The sequence below is a fragment of the Dryobates pubescens genome, chromosome 10 (assembly GCF_014839835.1).
Source record: "Dryobates pubescens isolate bDryPub1 chromosome 10, bDryPub1.pri, whole genome shotgun sequence".
Lineage (NCBI taxonomy): Eukaryota > Metazoa > Chordata > Aves > Piciformes > Picidae > Dryobates > Dryobates pubescens.
The window spans coordinates 13,528,406-13,546,844 of NC_071621.1; the positions used below are offsets into that span (position 1 = coordinate 13,528,406).

The 18,439-nt window shown below is 51.2% G+C and overlaps 1 protein-coding gene across 2 annotated transcripts in view; it reads right to left on the reverse strand.

Moving 5' to 3' along the window:
• Positions 1 to 18,439, reverse strand: part of CAPN5 (calpain 5) — a 91,881-nt gene that overhangs the window by 58,193 nt on the left and 15,249 nt on the right. The window contains exon 2 of one of the 2 annotated variants that reach the window (XM_054164799.1): positions 5,345 to 5,521. In XM_054164799.1, the coding sequence (XP_054020774.1) occupies positions 5,345 to 5,506 (162 nt within the window). In that variant the 5' untranslated portion in view covers positions 5,507 to 5,521. Of the gene's footprint in view, positions 1 to 5,344; positions 5,578 to 18,439 lie in introns of those variants that run through there. The other variant, XM_009906952.2, reaches the window with a different exon arrangement.

An 18,439-nucleotide genomic window follows, 5' to 3' on the forward strand; every position in this document is an offset into this window, starting at 1 on the left:
TGCCTGGCCACTCTTGCAGGAAAGAATTTTTTTTCCTAATATGCAACCTAAACCTCCCATGGCACACCTTGAGCCAACTTCCTTCCATCCTACCAGTTGTTACCTGGGAGAAGAGACCAGCACCCTTTTCACTGCAACCAACCTCCTTTCAGGTAATCATAGAGGTCTCCTTTCATCCTTCTTTTCTCCAGGCCAAACAACCCCAGTTCCCTCACCTGCTCCTCACAAAACTTGGGCTCTAGGCCCTTCACCAGCTTCATTGCCCTTCTCTGGACATGCTCCAGCACTTCAATGTCCTTCTTGGAGTGAGGGGCCCAAAACTGATTGAAGGATTCAAGTTGCAGCCTCACCAGTGCTGGGTACAAGGACAAGCTCACTTCTTTGGTCCTGCTGGCCACACTATTTCTTCCTTCTTGGCCACCTGGGCACACTCCTCAGACAAATGTTCTGCCTGAAGAAGTTGGCTCCTTTGTGTACCTTCTCTGCACAGGTGACAACCTTTCTGAGAAAGCAAACAGTTGTTCTGAAGAGCTGGTGCCTTTCCTTTCCACTCTCTACCCATCCTGCTCTCACAGCAAGGCTTGAAGCTTAAAGAACTCTGTTGTTTTATCATGCAGTTTCAGCTGAGCCTCTCCAAAACAAACCATGGCCCTGAGAGATAACAGAGGTGTGTACATGCCACCCCCTCCCTGCAAACATCATCCTCAGTGCTGGCAGACTCCATTTCTGGGTCAGGAAGACATAGAATCATAGAATGGTCTGGACTGGAAGGGACCTCCAAAGGTCATCCTGTGCAACCCTCTCTTCAGTCAACAGGGAGGTCCTCAACTAGATCAGGTTGCCCAGAGCCCTGTCAAGCCTCACCTTGAATATCTCCAGGGATGGGGCCCCAACCACCTCCCTGGGCAACCTTTTCCAGTGTTCCACCACCCTCATGGTAAAGAACTTGCTCCTAACATCCAATCTAAATCTGCTCTTCTCTAGTCTGAAGCCACTGCCTCTTATCCTATTAATCCAGAACTTTGTAAACAGCCTCTCTCCACCCTTCTTGTAGGTCCCCAAACAGCAAGTGCCAATCAGTGGGAGAATGGTGGGTCAAAAGGTCTCCCTCCTCTTTGAAAAGAAGCACTAACAAGTCTTTGCATGGTAAAGTATGAATAACCAAAGTCATGCATGCCCCAGGCAGCAAGCTCTGAGACAGATGCCCAGCAGAAGACAAGCAAGCTGCCCCTCTCCAAATGCATCCAAGCATCCATCATTAGACATGGGGCTCAATTAATGTGTGTCTCTGCATGCAAACAGCAAGAGGGTCTCAAACACAGCCTTGCCCTTTGGTCACAGGGAGAGCTGTCTAGAAAGTCTTGGATGTCACCTATTTGTGTAGATTCAGATTGGATGTTATGAAGAAGTTCTTCCCCATGAGGGTGGTGAGAGACTGGAACAGGTTGCCCAGGGAGGTGGTGGAAGCCTCATCCCTGGAGGGTTTTAAGGCCAGGCTGGATGTGGCTCTGAGCAACCTGATGTAGTGTAAGGTGTCCCTGGCCATGGCAGGGGGGTTGGAACTAGATGACCCTTGAGGTCCCTTCCAGCCCTAACAATTCTATGATTCTATGTGGGACATGCAAAAGGTTTTCATCTTCTCCACCATGAGCCCAAAACATGGTGAACCCTGAGCTCAGAGAGGAGTAAGCTGAAACACATGTGGAGCCTTGCACCAACCCCATGTCCAGACAGAGGGGACATGGAATCATTAGGATCACAGAACTATAGAATCATTGTGGTGAGAAGAGACCATTAAGATCACCAATTGCATCCCTTAAACCAGCACTGCCAAGCTCACCACTAAACCACATCCCTCAGCACCACATCTACAGGGCTTTAAATCCCTCCAGGGATGGTGACTCCACCACTGCCCTGGGCAGCCTGTTCCAGGGCTTGACAACCCTTTGGGGGAAGAATTTATTTCCTAATATTCAACCTAAACCTCTCCTGATTCAATCTGAGGGATTTCCCTCTTGTCCTATTGCTGGTTATCTGGGAGAAGAGACCAACACCCACCTCTCTACAACCTCCATTCAGATAGCTGTGGAGAGAAAGAAGTTCTCCCCTCAATCTCCTTTTCTCCAGGATAAACAATCCCAGTCCCCTCATATGCTCCCCATAAGACTTGTGCTCTAGACCCTTCACCAGATTTGTTTCCCTCCTCTGGACATGCTTCAGCTGCTCAATGCCCTTCTTGTAGTGGGGGTGCCCAAAAGTGAGCACAGCATGAAGAAATTGAACACAGAGGCCAAAGCAGGGCAGAGGGAAGTCAGATCTCCTCCCATGAGGAGCCTGGTGGGATGCTGAGGGCCTCAGCCCCTCTTGCCACACAGAAGAAGTCAGTTCAGCTCCATCCTTTCTCTAACACAAAAGCTTTTTGTTCACCTCTCCCCAGATTACCCTCGTGCAAACAGACACAGCATTGTCTCATGAAATGCCAGCTGGTTTTCAGGGCTGCCAGTGAGGATGAGGAAGAAAAAGTCATAGAATCATAGAATTGTTAGGGTTGGAAGGGACCTCAAAGATCATCTAGTTCCAACCCCCCTGCCATGGGCAGGGACACCTCACACTACATCAGGCTGCTCAGAGCCACATCCAGCCTGACCTTAAAAACCTCCAGGGATGAGGCTTCCACTACCTCCCTGGGCAACCTCTTCCAGTCTCTCACCACCCTCATGGGGAAGAACTTCTTCCTAACATCCAATCTGAAGCTACCCATTTCTATTTTTGTTCCATTGCCTCCAGTCCTGTCACTCCCTGACACCCTAAAAAGTCCCTCCCCAGCCTTCTTGTAGCCCCCTTCAGATACGGGAATGCCACAATAAGGTCTCCTCAGAGCCCTCTCTTCTCTTCTCCAGACTGAACAGCCCCAGCTCTCTCAGTCTGTCCTCATAGGAGAGGCCAGCTGCATGTGCTGGGCAGCAAAGGTTCTCCTCCTTGCAGGCAAGGAAGGAGACCCAGGTGGTTTAGATGCTGTGACATTGTCTCTCCCCAACCACAATGACAATTTCTCCCTAGGACACCTTGTATTTCATGGCAGTCAGAGAAGTGGCCTGATGGCAAACCCCAGCAGATGGCCATACCACAGTAGCAAGACACGATGCCTTTAGGCTTTGATGTGCATCTTTAAGGTAGGCACTGAGGACAACAGAAGAGGGGCAGGCAACACTGGGGACAGGCAGCACTACGCCCAGCCTCCCACTACCCACCCACCACATCAGACACAGCAGCTTGGAGGATGTGCAGAGTGCTTTTGCAGAGGACATTCAGAGGTGTGGCAGTTTTAGGCTATGCCTTGACAATTTTTCACAGGTCTTGAGCAGATAGTAGAAAAATGTAAATAAATCACTAAGGGTGTAAAAAGGAAAATAAGAATAGAATAGAATAGACCAGGTGGGAAGGACCTTCAAGATCATCACATCCAACCTATCATCCAACACCACCTAATCAACTAACCCATGGCACCAAGCACCCCATCAAGTCTCCTCCTGAACACCTCCAATGATGGTGACTCCACCATCTCCCAGGCAGCCCATTCCAATGGGCAATCACTCTCTCTGTGTGTAAAACCTCCTCCTAACCTCCAGCTTAAACCTCCCCTGGTGCAGCCTGAGACTGTGTCCTCTTGTTCTGGTGCTGGTTGCCTGGGAGAAGAGACCAACCTCTGCCTGTCTACAACCTCCCTTCAGGTAGTTGTAGAGAGCAATAAGGTCACCCCTGAGTCTCCTCTTCTCCAGGCTAAGCAACCCCAGCTCCCTCAGCCTCTCCTCACAGGGCTGTGTTCCAAGCCCCTCACCAACTTTGTTGCCCTTCTCTGGACTCGTTCCAGCAAGTCAACATCCTTCCTAAACTGAGGGGCCCAGAACTGGACACAGGACTCAAGGTGTGGCCTAACCAGTGCAGTGTACAGGGGCAGAATGACCTCCCTGCTCCTGCTGGCCACACTGTTCCTGATGCAGGCCAGGATGCCATTGGCCCTCCTGGCTGCCTGGGCACACTGCAGGCTCATGTTCAGCCCACCATCAACCAGTACCCCCAGGTCCCTCTCTGGCAGCTCTCCAGCCACACTGCCCCCAGCCTGTAGCACTGCATGTTGCTGTGGCCAACGTGCAGACAGTTCTAAACAATCCCAGTGGAGAGATAAGGGACTTAAACTGGTTGTACCAAAACAATGTTCTCTCTTCTCTCACTTCCTCGGGCCGGGAGATACTAACTGTGTGCTTCTGCTGGCTTCTGCTTGACATTGGCTGCATTGTTTTGGCTAGGTTCTAACTTCAGTGCTCTTGTCTCTTGTCCCTTTTATGTATAGGGAGGGAAGGGGGAGGGAGGGAGAAGCTATTAGCTTCCCCTGGTCTAAGTTTAGGCTCAAGGTGAGGAGAAAGTTCTTCACTGAGAGAGTTGTTGGCCATTGGAATGTGCTGCCCAGGGAGGTGGTGGAGTCACCGTCCCTGGAGGTGTTCAAGAGGGGATTGGACGTGGCACTTGGTGCCATGGTCTAGTCATGAGGTCTGTGGTGACAGGTTGGACTCGACGATCTTTGAGGTCTCTTCCAACCTTGGTGGTTCTGTGATTCTGTGATTTGACCGGGGGGGTCCTTGTAAATATTAATTGTAATTAGCTGTCATTGCAAATTACAGGTAATTTAATTCCCTGTACTTATGATTAATTACAGGTATCTAATTGTATTGTGAATTATTAATTGTAAATCCCTGTAGATATTGTAAATCCTGTAGATTTTGTACACATTCATTGCATTCCACTGTAGATTGCAATTTTGCTTGCAAATACAGCTTTCAGTTGCTTCCAACTGAGCTGGTCTGGCAAATCTAATGGGGGAGGGGTGGGGTTGCAATTTTCAACCCACCACAAGAGGACACTGTTCTTGCACAGGGGAGGAAAGGTGGGTGAGACCATCCACCTCACAGAGACTCCAAAACCACCTTATCTTCTATCCCCTTTCCACACAGACCACCAAGTGCATTCTGTTGGACCCACCAGACCTAACAAGAGCACTCAACTGACTTGACTGTGTTCTATCCTTGAGGAAACTGAGTCACAGAGAAGCCACCTTTGCTCTTGAGCCTCCCTGTGGGCAGAAAAGCCTGGACCTAGCTGCAGCAAGTCTCCCTGGCATGCCAAAAGAATCCAATGCTAAGCCCAGGCAAATAAACCCTATTGAGGAGAGAAGATGTTGGCTGGGTCTTGACACCCTTAGTAAAGGACATGCTGTGTGATGCTGGGGATGCCCAAGAATGGAGCTGATGTAAAGCAGTGTTGAGGGCAAGGAGATTGGCTCACTTACTTTTGGCCTCTTCCACTGGATGCCCTGGATCCTTGACTTGTAGAAGAGGGAGTCGTCGTTGGCAGGGAAAAGAGGGTCCTCAAAGAGCTGCTTGCGCCGCAGGCACTCCTTCTTCAGGGAGGAGTAGCGCTGGTTCTCATAGGGCTTCACCGAGGAAAACATCCTTCCTCACCAGCCCTGGGACACAGGGAGAGCAGGGAGATGAAGTAGGGTCTGCCCAGGGGCACCCAATCCTCCTCCACAGCATCTAGATGGGAGTACCAAAAGGTTTATAGAATCACAGAGTGGTCTGGGTTGGAAGGGACCTCCAAAGCTCACCCAGTCCAACCTCCTCTGCACTCAGCGGGGATATCCTCAACCAAATCAGGTTGCCCAGAGCCCTGTCAAGCCTCACCTTGAATATCTCCAGGGATAGGGCCCCAACAACCTCCCTGGGCAGCCCGTTCCAGTGTTCCACTACCCTCATAGTAAGGAACTTGCTCCTAACATCCAGTGTAAATCTGCTCTTCTCCAGTGTGAAGCCATCGCCTCCCATCCTGTCACTGCAGGCCTTTGCAAACCGTCCTTCTCCCGCCTTCTTGTAGGCCTCTTTCACTACTGGAAGGTCGTTATTAGGGCTCCCCAGAGGCTTCTCCAGACTGAACACCCCCAGCTCCCTCGGCCTATCTTGCTTTGCAGAGCTGCTCCAACCCCCTGATAATTTTCCTGGCCCTCCTCTGGACCAGCTCCATCAGGTCCTTGTCCTTCCTGTATTGAAGGCTCCAGAACTGGACACAGTACTCCAGGTGAGGTCTCACCAGAGTAAGGTGTCAGAATCATCTCTTTCCATCTCCTGGCCATGCACCTTTTGATGCAGCCCAGGACGTGATTTGCTTCCTGTGCTGCAAGCTCACACTGCCTGCTCCTGTCCAGCTTCTCCCTGCCCAGAGCCCCCAGGTCCTTTTCCTCAGGGCTTCTTTCCATCCCCTCCTCCCCCAGTCTGTACTGATAGCGAGGATTGTTCTGGCCCAGGGGCAGAGCCCTGCACTTGCTCTTGTAGAATCTCATGAGGTTCACCTGGGCCCAGCTCTCCAGCTTCTCCAGGTCCCTCTGGATGCCATCCTGTCCCCCTGGCATATCAACAGCATAGTTGTGCCTGGAGACAACCACCCAGCCTCTGTCTCTGCCACCCCCACATTTACAGTGCCATGAAGCACCTCTAGCTCAGTCCAGGAGGTACCAGCATGCTCCATCACCAGTTGAGCAGGGAAAATCCTGCATCCAAATGAGGAGAGATGGATGACTCCTCAAAGCTCAGGCATACCCCTGGACATGGGACTCCCATTCCCCCCCCCCCATATGTCAAAACACCACAAAAACAGGAACAACAGGAGATGACAAGTGATGTCCTGCCTGTTATTGAATTCATAACTCATAGCCTCTGGAGGCAAAGAAGAAGACATCCCTTGCAATATAGGTGTCTGGAGTGCTGCACCCTACCCTGAGCACTCCACCAGGCAGCTCCAAGCTGCAGACACACATTTCATGATTGCATGGGAGACATCCATTTCTCAGTAGACTTTATCAGATCTGGTTTTAATTAAAAAATGCCTCCTGGCAGAGTGCCACATGTTGCTGGATTAATTATTCCATTTTGACAAGCATCTGGCTGCCAAGGCAGAGATGGGAATTTAAGCAATGCAGAAGACAGCAGGAAACCGTTGCCCAAATGCTCCCCAGAGAGACAGCAGCACCTCTCCCATCACACCACTGCCATTTGGTCACTGGGTATCAACCACTTTGGTCAGGTCCTCATCCCTCCACATGCAGGGTGAGTCACCTTGGGCCCACAGCAACCCCAAGGGAATCACAAAATCATAGAATGGTGGGGGTTGGAAGGGACTTCTGGAGATCATCTAGTCCATACCCCCTGCTAAAGCAGGGTCACCCACAGCAGGTTGCACAGGATCACAATCTCCAAGCAGGTTTAGGAATCTCTCCAGAGAAGGAGACTCCACAACCTCTCTGGGCAGCCTGCTCTAAGGCTCCAGCAGCCTCACAGTGAAGAAGCTTTTCCTCACGTTGAAGTGGGACTTCCTGGTTTCTAGTTTGTGCCCATTGCCCCTTGTCCTGTCCCTGGGGACCACTGAAAAGAGTCTGGCCCCACACTCTTGACCCCCACCCTTTAGATATTGATATGCACTGAGAAGATCCCCTCTCAGTCTCCTCTTCTCCAGGCTAAACAGCCCCAGGTGTCTCAGCCTCTCCTCTTAAGAGAGTTCCTCCCAACCCCTCAGCATCTTTGTGACACTCTATTGGCCTCTTTCCAGCAGTTCCCCATCTCTCATGAACTGGGAAGCCCAGAGGTGGACACAATACTCCAGATGTGGTCTCACCAGGACAGAGTAGAGGAGAAGGAAGACCTTGCATTCAGCAAGGTGCCCTACTTCATGTCTCCCAGTGAGACATATAGAAACCATATGCTTTTGGTGGGATCATCTCACGTGGTGGGACAAGGAAGATGCAATAAAGGCTAACTGGAAGCAGCTAATCTGTAAACCTCCAAAATCCCAGGGATTATATGATCACTTAGAACTGGGCATCACTTAAGGAGTGGTGTCACATCCTTTGTTAATGAGTCACTAGGATTAGCTGAAGATCCTGGAGCAGGTCCAGAGAAGGGCAACAAAGCCGGGGAAGACCAGTACAATTCTCACTATCAATACAGACTGGGGGAGGAGGTGACAGAAAGCAGCCCTGAGGAAAAGGATTTGGGAGTGCTGGCAGATGAGAAGTTGGACATGAGCAGGCAGAGAGAGATTGCAGCACAGAAGACCAATGGCTTCCTGGTCTGCATCCAAAGCAGCGCTGGCAGCAGATGGAGAGAGGTGATTCTGCCACTTTGATCTGCTCTGGTGAGACCTCACCTGGAGTACTGAGAGAGACTTGATAGGGTGCTTGGTTGCATGGTTTAGTTGATTAGGTGGTGTTGGATGATAGGTTGGACACAATGATCTTGAAGGTCTCTTCCAACCTGGTCTATTCTATTCTATTCTATTCTATTCTATTCTATTCTACTGTGTGCAGGTCTGGTGCCCTCAATACAGGAAGGACGTGGACCTGAGGGAGCAGGTCCAAGGAGGGCCACAAGAATGATCAGGGGGTTGGAGCACCTCTGCTGTGAGGACAGCCTGAGGGAGCTGGGGGTGTTCAGCCTGGAGAAGAGGAGGCTCCAGGAAGACCTTCCAGTACCTGAAGGGGGCTACAAGAAGGATGGAGAGAGACTGTTTACAAAGGCCTGCAGTGATAGGATGGCAGGCAATGGCTTCAAACTGGAGAAGAGCAGATTTAGATTGGATGTTAGGAACAGGTTCTTTACCATGAAGGTAGTGGAACTCTGGAACAGGTTGCCCAGGGAGGTGGTTGAGGCCCCATCCCTGGAGATATTCAAGGTAAGGCTCAACACGGCCCTGGGCAACCTGATCTAGTTGAGGACGTCCCTGCTGAGTGCAGAGGGGGTTGGACTGGATGACCTTTGGAGGTCCCTTCTGGCCTGGACCACTCTATAAGGGTCTGGAGAACAGGTCTAATGATGAGCCCCTGAGGGAACTGGGGTTCTTTGGTCTGGAGAAAAGGAGGCTGAGGGGAGACCTTCTCACTCTCTACAGCTCCCTGGAAGGATGTTGGAGATTGGTCTGTTCTCCCTTGGAACAAGTGATAGGATGAGAGGAAATGGCCTCAAGTTGCACCAGAGGAGGTTTAGATTGGATATCAGAAAAATTTCTTCACTGAAATGGGTCTCAAACACTGGAAGAGGCTGCCCAGGAGGTGGCTGAATCCCCATCCCTGGAGGTATTTAAAAGACACAGAGATGTGGTGCTGAGGAACATGGTAGACTTGGTAGAATTAGATAATGGTTGAACTTGACAATTTTTTCCAACCAAAATGATTGTATGTAGGAGGTTGAGAGCCAAACCAATGCCAGTGATGAGCACAGCAATGCTCAGACAGCATCACCCACCCAGCCAGCCTCCTGTGGTCCAGGAGAGATGAAAACACTTCCACTTCTGCCAAGCAGAGGTTTTAATTGATGGCATTTATCAGCCTGATTAGCAGCATAAGTGCTCATCACTCTGAGCATAACTGAACCCAAAATAAGCCCCTTGTTGGCTGCTCCCTAAGTCTCTGCTGCTGAGGAGCAGCTGCTAAGGCAGCTTGCGGGGTGCTTTGTGCCACCTCTCTTCAAAGCACCCAGCGTGTCCCAGCCCCATGCCCCGGGGTGCAGCGACAGCAAAGAACTGTGCAAAGGGGCAATTGGGCCTTTAATGAAACATCAGCTGGACTGCAAGAGAGGCACCAGCCTGGGGGGATTGGAAAGGACTGGGGCAATGAGCAGATGCATATCCCACGAGGAGATCACCGGCACTGGGCGGCCAACACCACAGCTACCCTGGTGACTATCTCCTGCCATGTCCCTGGTGTGGAAGGAAAACGTAGTGAGCATTTAGTGATGATCCTCCAGGACTGCTGGTTAGAGACTTGATCACACACAGAATCACACAGACACGTTCAGGTTGGAAAAGGACCCTCAGGATCACCAAGTCCAGCCCACAACCCTACTCTACAAGGCTCACCCCTAAACCATAGCCCCGAGCACCACATCCAAATGACCTTTAAACATATCCAGGGTTGGTGACTCAACCACCTCCCTGCCCAGCACATTTCAATGCCTGACCATTCTTGCTGGGAAAAAATGTTTCCTTCTGCCCAGTCTAAACCTACCCAGTGGCAGCTTGAGGCCATTCCCTCTTTTTTCTGTCACTCGTTACCTGTGAGAAGAGACCAGCTCCAACCTCTCCACAAAGTCTTTTCAGGTAGTTGTGGACAGCAATGAGGTCTCCCCTCAGCCTCCTCTTTTCCAAGCTAACCATCACCAGCTCCTTCAGTTGCTCTTCTTCAGATTTATTCTCCAAGCTCTTCACAGCTTCCTTGCCCTCCTCTGCACTGGCTCCAGCACCTCCACATCTCTCCTGTATTGAGGTGCCCAAAACTGGACACAACACTCAAGTTGTGGCCTGACCAGAGCTGAGAACAAGGGGACAATCACCTCCCTGCTCTTGCTGGACACAGCATTGCTGATACAAGCCAGGATGCCATTGGCTTTCTTGGCCACCTGGGCACACTGCTGGCTCATATTCAGATGTTTGCCCATTAGAACCCCCAGGTCCCTTTCTGCCAGGCAGCTTTTCAGCCACACTGCCCCAAGCCTGCAGCGTTGCTCAGGGTTTATAATTTATAACATCTCAAATGTCTTCATTTGAGCTAGACCAGAACTAATTCTGCTCAGTGACCTGACTTTCCAGCTCAGACTCTGCTCAGTGAGGGCACTTTCTGAAGGTCAGGGCACATTTGTATAGCCAGGGGGTGCTTCAAGCAGTGAGAAACTGATGGGGAGAGCTCCTGCCAAGGGTTGGGCTGCAGAAAGGCTCTGGCTCAGACTTGCTTCAGTGCAGACCAAGGGCACTGAGAAATCTTGTGAACTATGTTGAGGTGCAGTAAGTAAGAGGTGGCACCTGTGGCGGGAGAGTAGACAGGAGAGGTGACACTAAACTGATCAACAAGGGATTCCTTCCCATGGATGTCATGTTCAGTCTAAAGCTGGGGGAGCACCAGGGTCAAGCCTTTTCTTCAATGGCCAACATCCAAGGAGGCCTTTGTCTGTTTTGCCTTAGAGCATAACCCAATTCCAGAATCCAGTTCTAGAATCTGCTTCCCATCTGTCCCTGGCTCCAGTCTGAGACTTCCCCAGTGCCTGCCCACAGCATCAGTGGTGCTGGTGACATCATTGCCATCAGGGGTTAGTTTGATTTTGGTTTGTATCTATTTCATTTATTGTTATTATTTCCATTCGAGCTGCTTTAGTTTCTTTCCCAGCCCATCAGCCTCTCTCCCTTATTCCCCTGCTCTTCCACTTGGGAAAGCAGAAGGCAGAGGGGTTCATAGAGAGCATCTGGCACTTGTCTAGTGGCCAGCCCAACCCTAACCCTTGACAGTAGCTTGTAGTACAAAGATGGGGAGAGCAGCTCTGCCTTCAGTGCACTGTGCATCCTGCTCCACTTGGAAGCTAAGGCTGGGACCTTGCCTGCCCATCACAAGTTTTTATTCACACAGGAACCTTTGAAGGCATCTCAGCCACACAGTGAGGTGCTGTGGTACAAAGGGCTTATCTTTCTCAGGGGATATAAGGAAGAACTTCTTTCCTGTGAGGGTGCTGGAGCCCTGCAGCAGGCTGTCCAGAGAGGTTTGTGGAGCCTCCTCTTCTGGAGAGATTCAAAACCCACCTGGACCTGACCCTGTCCAACCTTGCTGTGGGTGAGACCCTGCTTCAGCAGGAAAGTTGGATTAGATGATCTCCAGAGGTCCCTTCCTACCCCCACCATTCTGTGATTTTCTCCTTGGCATCAGGACCTGTTCCCAGATGCTATAAAGAGGCCCAAGTACATCACCTGCTCTCAGAAAAGCCTCAAAAATAAATGATTCAATACCAAACCCTAAAGAATACACCAGATTTGCTCCTTGGAGAAAAGCTGACAGCCTCTCTCAGCAGTCAGGCAATGCACCCAGTAGTCAAAACATGCATCCACCCTGCTAAGAGGGCCAGGGAACAAGCTAGCTGCTGGACCTCCAGCAGAGGAAGGGGGTGAAGGACAGGGGAGCTTTCCCCAGGGAGGTCATGGGGACATCTCAGCTGTCAATGAGCTGCTTTTGAGTTGATCATCAGCTAGAACATTTGCAGTGACAGCACTTACTGCTACAGACAGACAGACAAAGCAGCAGGGCTGGGAAAGGATGGTTGGCAGCTGCCATCTGCATGAATACAGCAGGCTGAGAGAGCAGGATGCTGCTGCTAAGCGAGGTGCAGGCTGAATTGCTTGGACCGGTGCATGAGCTGGGCTGACAGACAGGATAGGACGTTTCCACAGAAGGTTGGGTAGAAGGAGCCAGCAAGATGCAGGAAGGGAGGCTGGAGAGGAGGAGAGGGAGGTCTGGTGCCTCTCCCCAAGCCACGCCTGAGTTAAGGCAGGAGATGCTGGGTGCTGCTCCACAGCCTGCCCCGAGGCTGAGGGCTGCCACTCAGCTGCTCATTCACAAAATCACTGATCACCCCAGGGCAGCTCTGCAACCACAGCTTGGAGCTGAGCTTCCCAATGACCCTTGCCACACCACCTTCCAAGAGACACCCTGGGCGATGTCCATCCCTACCAGCCCATGACCCCACACTCCTCTCAGCCAAGCAGCTCCAGCCTTTCTGCCTGCCAAACGTGCCTGGGGGAGGAAAAGGACCAACTCCTTGCCCTGCTCTCCCACCCCACAGTGACTGTCACCTCCACAGCCATCTGGCCTCGCCACAGGGCTGCTCTCACATGAGAGGGTGGAGATGGATTTGAGTTGGGAAGGAAAGGCCGAGCAGAACAAGAAGGGAGAGTGCCCAGGATCAGTTATCAAAATAAATAAATAAACTACCTTGCAACATGATTAAAAGGAAGGGGCAGGGGGAATGTTCTCAGGGCAGTGTTAAAATTCATTACTCTCTCTAATTTGCAGCATTTCATGCTTACCAGGCTGAACTGCACATCTGCCACATTAACGTGCTCAAGGGCTGCCTAATTACTCTGTGCCTCCTTGTGCCAAGCTGGGAAGCTCCAGGAGCAGAAGAACTGAGGGTTTGGATGCCTGGACAGAATGAACAACCCTGTCCCTGCCTGCCTGTGAGCAGGGAGGGGAATCTGCACCCACAGCTCAGAGCAGAGGTGAGTTTTTGGAAACAGAGGTCTGAGCCCAACCTCAGACATCCACGAAGGAGTTAAACAGGAAACTGTTCTGTTAGAGGATGGAGACAGGGTATGACTCAGGGGTGTTGTGGACTCCCCCTTTTCACTGTCAGCATCATCCAGCTCCTGCCAGCTGGTAACCGTCAGGGTTCTGAGCCACTGCATCAGGAAGAAGACCTGAAAGTGCTTGCCTTGTTTGGGACCAAATATTTGCTGAAAAGCTTTTCCTCCCTCCCCACAAACCACTTCTCCTTCCCTTCCAGTTTGGAGACTGCTCTACCACAGCTAGCTGGTGTGGGTTCCCCAAGCTCGTGCTACCAGAAGCTGTACCCCGGCCATGAGCTCCTCGGTTGTAAGTCCTGCAGTTGTCTGCCTCTAGGTCAGACAAAACACTTTGTCTGCAGAGGACAGGATCTGCTGGCTTGTGTTCTCCAGCTCTGCTCTCACTGAACAGGAGATAGCTCTGATATCACATTGCAAAGGATCAGCCAAGGTGAAGATAAAGCAGACACCACAGATGGTTGCCCCTGTCCAAGCCTGGTGCACTGTTACGTGGGCAACCCACAGCACTGCAGCCCAAAGGTAAAGTGTTCAGAGCAGCCAGACTCTTCCCAAAAAGACAAAAAAGAAAAGAGAAAATAAAACAAACAAACAAAACAACCTCACAAGTTATTTTTGTGGCCAGCAAGTTCTGCATGGGCCAGCAAGGTGCCCTTGTGGCCAAGAGAGCCAATGGGATCCTGGGGTGCAGCGAGAGAAGTGTGGCCAGCAGGGCCAGGGAGGTTCTTCTACCTCTCTACTCTGCCCTGCTGAGACCACAGCTGCAATCCTGTGTCCAGTTTTGGGCTCCCCAGTTCAAGAGAGAGACAGACCTGCTGGAGGGAGTCCAAGGGGGAGCCACAAGGATGCTTAGGGGACTTGAGCATCTCCCCTATGAAGAGAGACTGAGAGCCCTGGGGCTGTTTAGTGTGGAGAAGACTGAGAGAGGATCTGATCAATGTCTCTCAATCTCTGAGGGGTGGGTGTCAAGTGGAAGAGGCCAAGCTCTTTTCAGTGGTGCTGAGTAATAAGACAAGGAGCAATGGATACAAACTTGAACATAGAAGAGTTCAGCTCAACATGAGGAGAAACTTCTTTACAGTGAGGGTGCCAGAGCCCTGGAGCAGGCTGCCCAGGGTGGGTGCGGAGTCTCCTTCTCTGGAGGCTTTCCAAACGCACCTGGACGCAGTCCTGTGCAGACTACCCCAGGTGATCCTGCTCTGGCAGGGGGGTTGGACTCAATGATCTCTGGAGGTCCCTTCCAACCTCTAACATTCTGTGACTTTTTCCAGCTTCCTTGGGTCTTTCTTTTGAGAGACATAGGACAACACTAGGGCTGCCCTTCCACCTCCCAACAGAAAACTTCAGATCAGTGGAGGAAACACTGCTGACACGAGGCCAGGTTTATTCACCTTTTCTCCGGTACCCAGGGATGGTGCAGCTGAACTGTGAATCACTCCCTATACTAGATAAGTATACTCACACCAGATAAGTGTCCCACACCTCTTACACAACCTGTCTGTGAAGAGAAAAACCTTTGAGTCCTGGGCTACAACATGGCAGTCCCAACGAAAGGCCATCAGGACCAGCAGCACATGCACCACAGCAGGTCTGAGCTGCATTCCCAGAAGCTCTTTCCAGCTCCTAGCTATGCACCTACCCTAACTTTTTCTTTGGATTCAGTGTGGCGTGGCCTAGAGCCAGCAGCACCACATAGTATCCTGCATTAGCAATGTCCACAAGGACTGGAAGGTGAAGCCACGCTGATGAAAGCTGGAAAACAAGAGATCATTTCTGCTTAAATTGACTGCAGTTAACCAGAGGAGCCAATTCCCATGGGAAGTCACAGGTAGCTCATTTCCAGATGTTGCTGAGCAGAGCTGGATGTGTTTCCAGAGCAGATGCTTTAGCCAACATGCAGAGCACAGAGCATTTACAGCTGTTCCTTGCCAAAACAAGACTGCTGAGGGGGTCTCGAGGTGTTTGGGGCTCCATCCCTGGAGATACTCAAGGTGAAGCTCTAGAGGGCTTTGGGCAACCTGATCTAGTTGAGGATGTGCCTGCTGACTGCAGAGGGGGTTGGACTGGATAACCTTTGGAGGTCCCTTCCAACCCAGACCATTCTATGATTCTCTAAGAACAGAAGATTGAATGCTTCTTTCTGACCTTTCTCTCTCCAGGATCACAGAATGCATTGGGTTGGAAGGGACTCATGAAGGTCATCTTGTCCAACTCCCTTGCAGTAAGCAGGGACAACTCAAATTAGATCAGGTTGCTCAGGGCTCCATCAAGTTTGACCTTGAATGTGCCCAGGAATGAGGCCTCCACCACATCTCTGAGGTGTCCCTGCCATGGGTTGGAACTAGATGATCCTTGAGGTCCCTTTCCAACCATAACAATTCTGATTCTAACCTGTTCAGGTATTTCACCACCCTCAGTGTGAAGAACTTCTGTTCTTATCATGCATCTCTCTTCTCATCTAAGAGTTAAAAACTCTCCTAGGCTGAAGGCAAAACAACCATTGTTACTATCAATTATGCTTATACCAAGCTCTGAGTTTTGTTAGTGGCTTGCTGCAGCACAGCTGGGGTCTGAATCCAGCCCCCTGACCACAGCATCCTTCAGCCAGAGTGTTAATCTCATGTGGATGCACAAGGGCACAAGCTGTCCTCCCTCAAAATCTCATTGTAGTGAGTTTAGTCTCCAAAAACACTCCTGGTGGGGTTAGAGGCTGTTTGTTCCAAGTGAGTAAACCCACCACAGTGATAAGGCTCTTTGAAAGCACATGATCATAGAATCACAGAATGGTTTGGGTTGGGAGGGACCTCCAAAGATCATCTCATCAGTAAATTTGAGGAGACACCAAGCTGGGGGCAGGAGTTGATCTGCTGGAGGGTAGAGAGGCTCTGCAGAGGGACCTCGACAGGCTGGGCAGATGGGCAGAGTCCAAGGGCATGAGATTGAACACATCCAAGTGCCGGGTTCTGCACATTGGCCACAACAACCCCATGCAGAGCTACAGGCTGGGGTCAGAGTGGCTGGAGAGCAGCCAGGCAGAGAGGGACATGGGGGTGCTGGTCAATGGTAGGCTGAACATGAGCCTGCAGTGTGCCCAGGCAGCCAAGAGGGCCAATGGCATCCTGGCCTGCATCAGGAACAGTGTGGCCAGCAGGAGCAGGGAGGTCATTCTGCCCCTGTACACTGCACTGGTTAGGACACACCTTGAGTCCTGTGTCCAGTTCTGGGCCCCTCAGTTTAGGAAGGAGGTTGACTTGCTGGAACGAGTCCAGAGAAGGGCAACAAAGCTGGGGAGGGGTTTGGAACACAGCCCTATGAGGAGAGGCTGAGGGAGCTGGGGTTGCTTAGCCTGGAGAGGAGGAGACTCAGGAGTGACCTTATTGCTCTCTACAGCTCCCTGAAGGGAGGTTGTAGCCAGGCGGATGTTGGTCTCTTCTCCCAGGCAGCCAGCACCAGAACAAGAGGACACAGTCTCAGGCTGTGCCAGGGGAGGTTTAGGCTGGAGGTTAGGAGGAAGTTCTATACAGAGAGAGTGATTGCCCATTGGAATGGGGTGCCTGGGGAGGTGGTGGAGTCACCACCACTGAAGGTGTTCAGGAGGAGACTTGATAGGGTGCTTGGTGCCATGGGTTAGTTGATTAGCTGGTGTTGGATGATAGGTTGGACATGATGATCTTGAAGGTCTCTTCCAACCTGGTCTATTCTATGCTATTCTATTCAGTCCAACCCCCTCCACAGTCAGCAGGGACATCCTCAACCAGATGAGCTGCTCAGAGCCCTGTCAAGCCTCACCTTGAATATCTCCAGGGATGTGCCCTTAACTACCTCCCTGGGCAACCTGCTCCAGTGTTCCACCACCCCACAGCAAATCCTCCCTGGAGATACCTCCTGATCTGTTCTCCATCTGCAGGGATCTTGGCCCCTTCTGCAAAGCTCAGACCTGGGTCTTCCTGCAAAGCCCTCATGGTACAAAGCAATTTTTCATGAAAAAGTGCATTTGCAGCCCAAGCAGGGAAGGGGCCAGGGTCACTCAGCTCTGCAGAAAACCAACACAGGGTGACTCTGTATCGACAAAACCAGCTGGCAACTTCTGCTCAGAATCAAGTGAAGCTAAGCTGTCACATGTTGGAGGATGTTTCCAGCAATGCATGGTGATTTTTATCATCCTTGCTTTATTTCCTGTTATTTTTCTCCAGAACATTGCTCCTTGGTCGCTTAACAGCACAAGATGAGAGACACAGAAGGCGAGGGCAAGTCTCCTCCTTCTACTCTCTCTTCTTCTCCTCTCCCTCTCTTCTCCTCCTCTCCCTCCAGGCAAACACCAGGAGCAAGGAAAAAGCAAAGCCAAAGCTGAGAGGTTTGCCACTGCTGGGAGTATCTGTCACCACCCAAAACACCAGCACTTTGCACCCATGAGCACACCCTTAGAGGCCCCTTGCTAAGAAGGGACTGATGGATTCACATGGGAGTGCAGAGTTCAGTCTGCTCTTTCTGGGAAGGCTGAGGTTAAGGGGAGCATCTGGACATAGAATCATAGAACAGTCCAGGCCAGTAGGGACCTCCAGAGGTCATCTCATCCAACCTCCCTGCAGTCAGCAGGGACATCCTCAACTAGATCAGGTTGCACAGAGCCCTGTCCAGCCTCACCTTGAATATCTCCAGGGAAGGGGCATCAACCACCTCCCTGGGCAACCTGTTCCAGTGTTCCACCACCCTCATAGTAAAGAACTTGTTCCTGATATCAAATCTAAATCTGCCTTTCCCTGGTTTGAAGCCATTGCCCCTTGTCCTGTTACTGCAGAACTTTCTAAACAGTCTCTCTCCATTCTTCTTGTAGGCCTCCTTCAGGTATGGAATGCTGCTATTAGGTCTCCCAGAGCCTTCTATTCTCCAAGCTGAACACCCCCAGCTCCCTCAGCCTGTGCTCATAGCAGAGCTGCTCCAACTCCCTGATCATTCTTGTGGCCCTCCTCTGGACCTGCTCCCTCAGGTCCATGTCCTTCCTGTATTGAGGTCTCCAGACCTGTACACAGTACTCCAGGTGAGGTCTCACCAGAGCAGATCAAAGTGGCAGAATCACCTCTCTGGATCTGCTGGCAACGCTGCTTTGGATGCAGCCCAGGATGTGATTTGCCTTCTGTGCTGTAAGCTCACACTGTCTGCTCATGTCCAGCTTCTCATCCATCATCACCCCCAAATCATTTTCCACAGGGCTGCTTTCTATCAC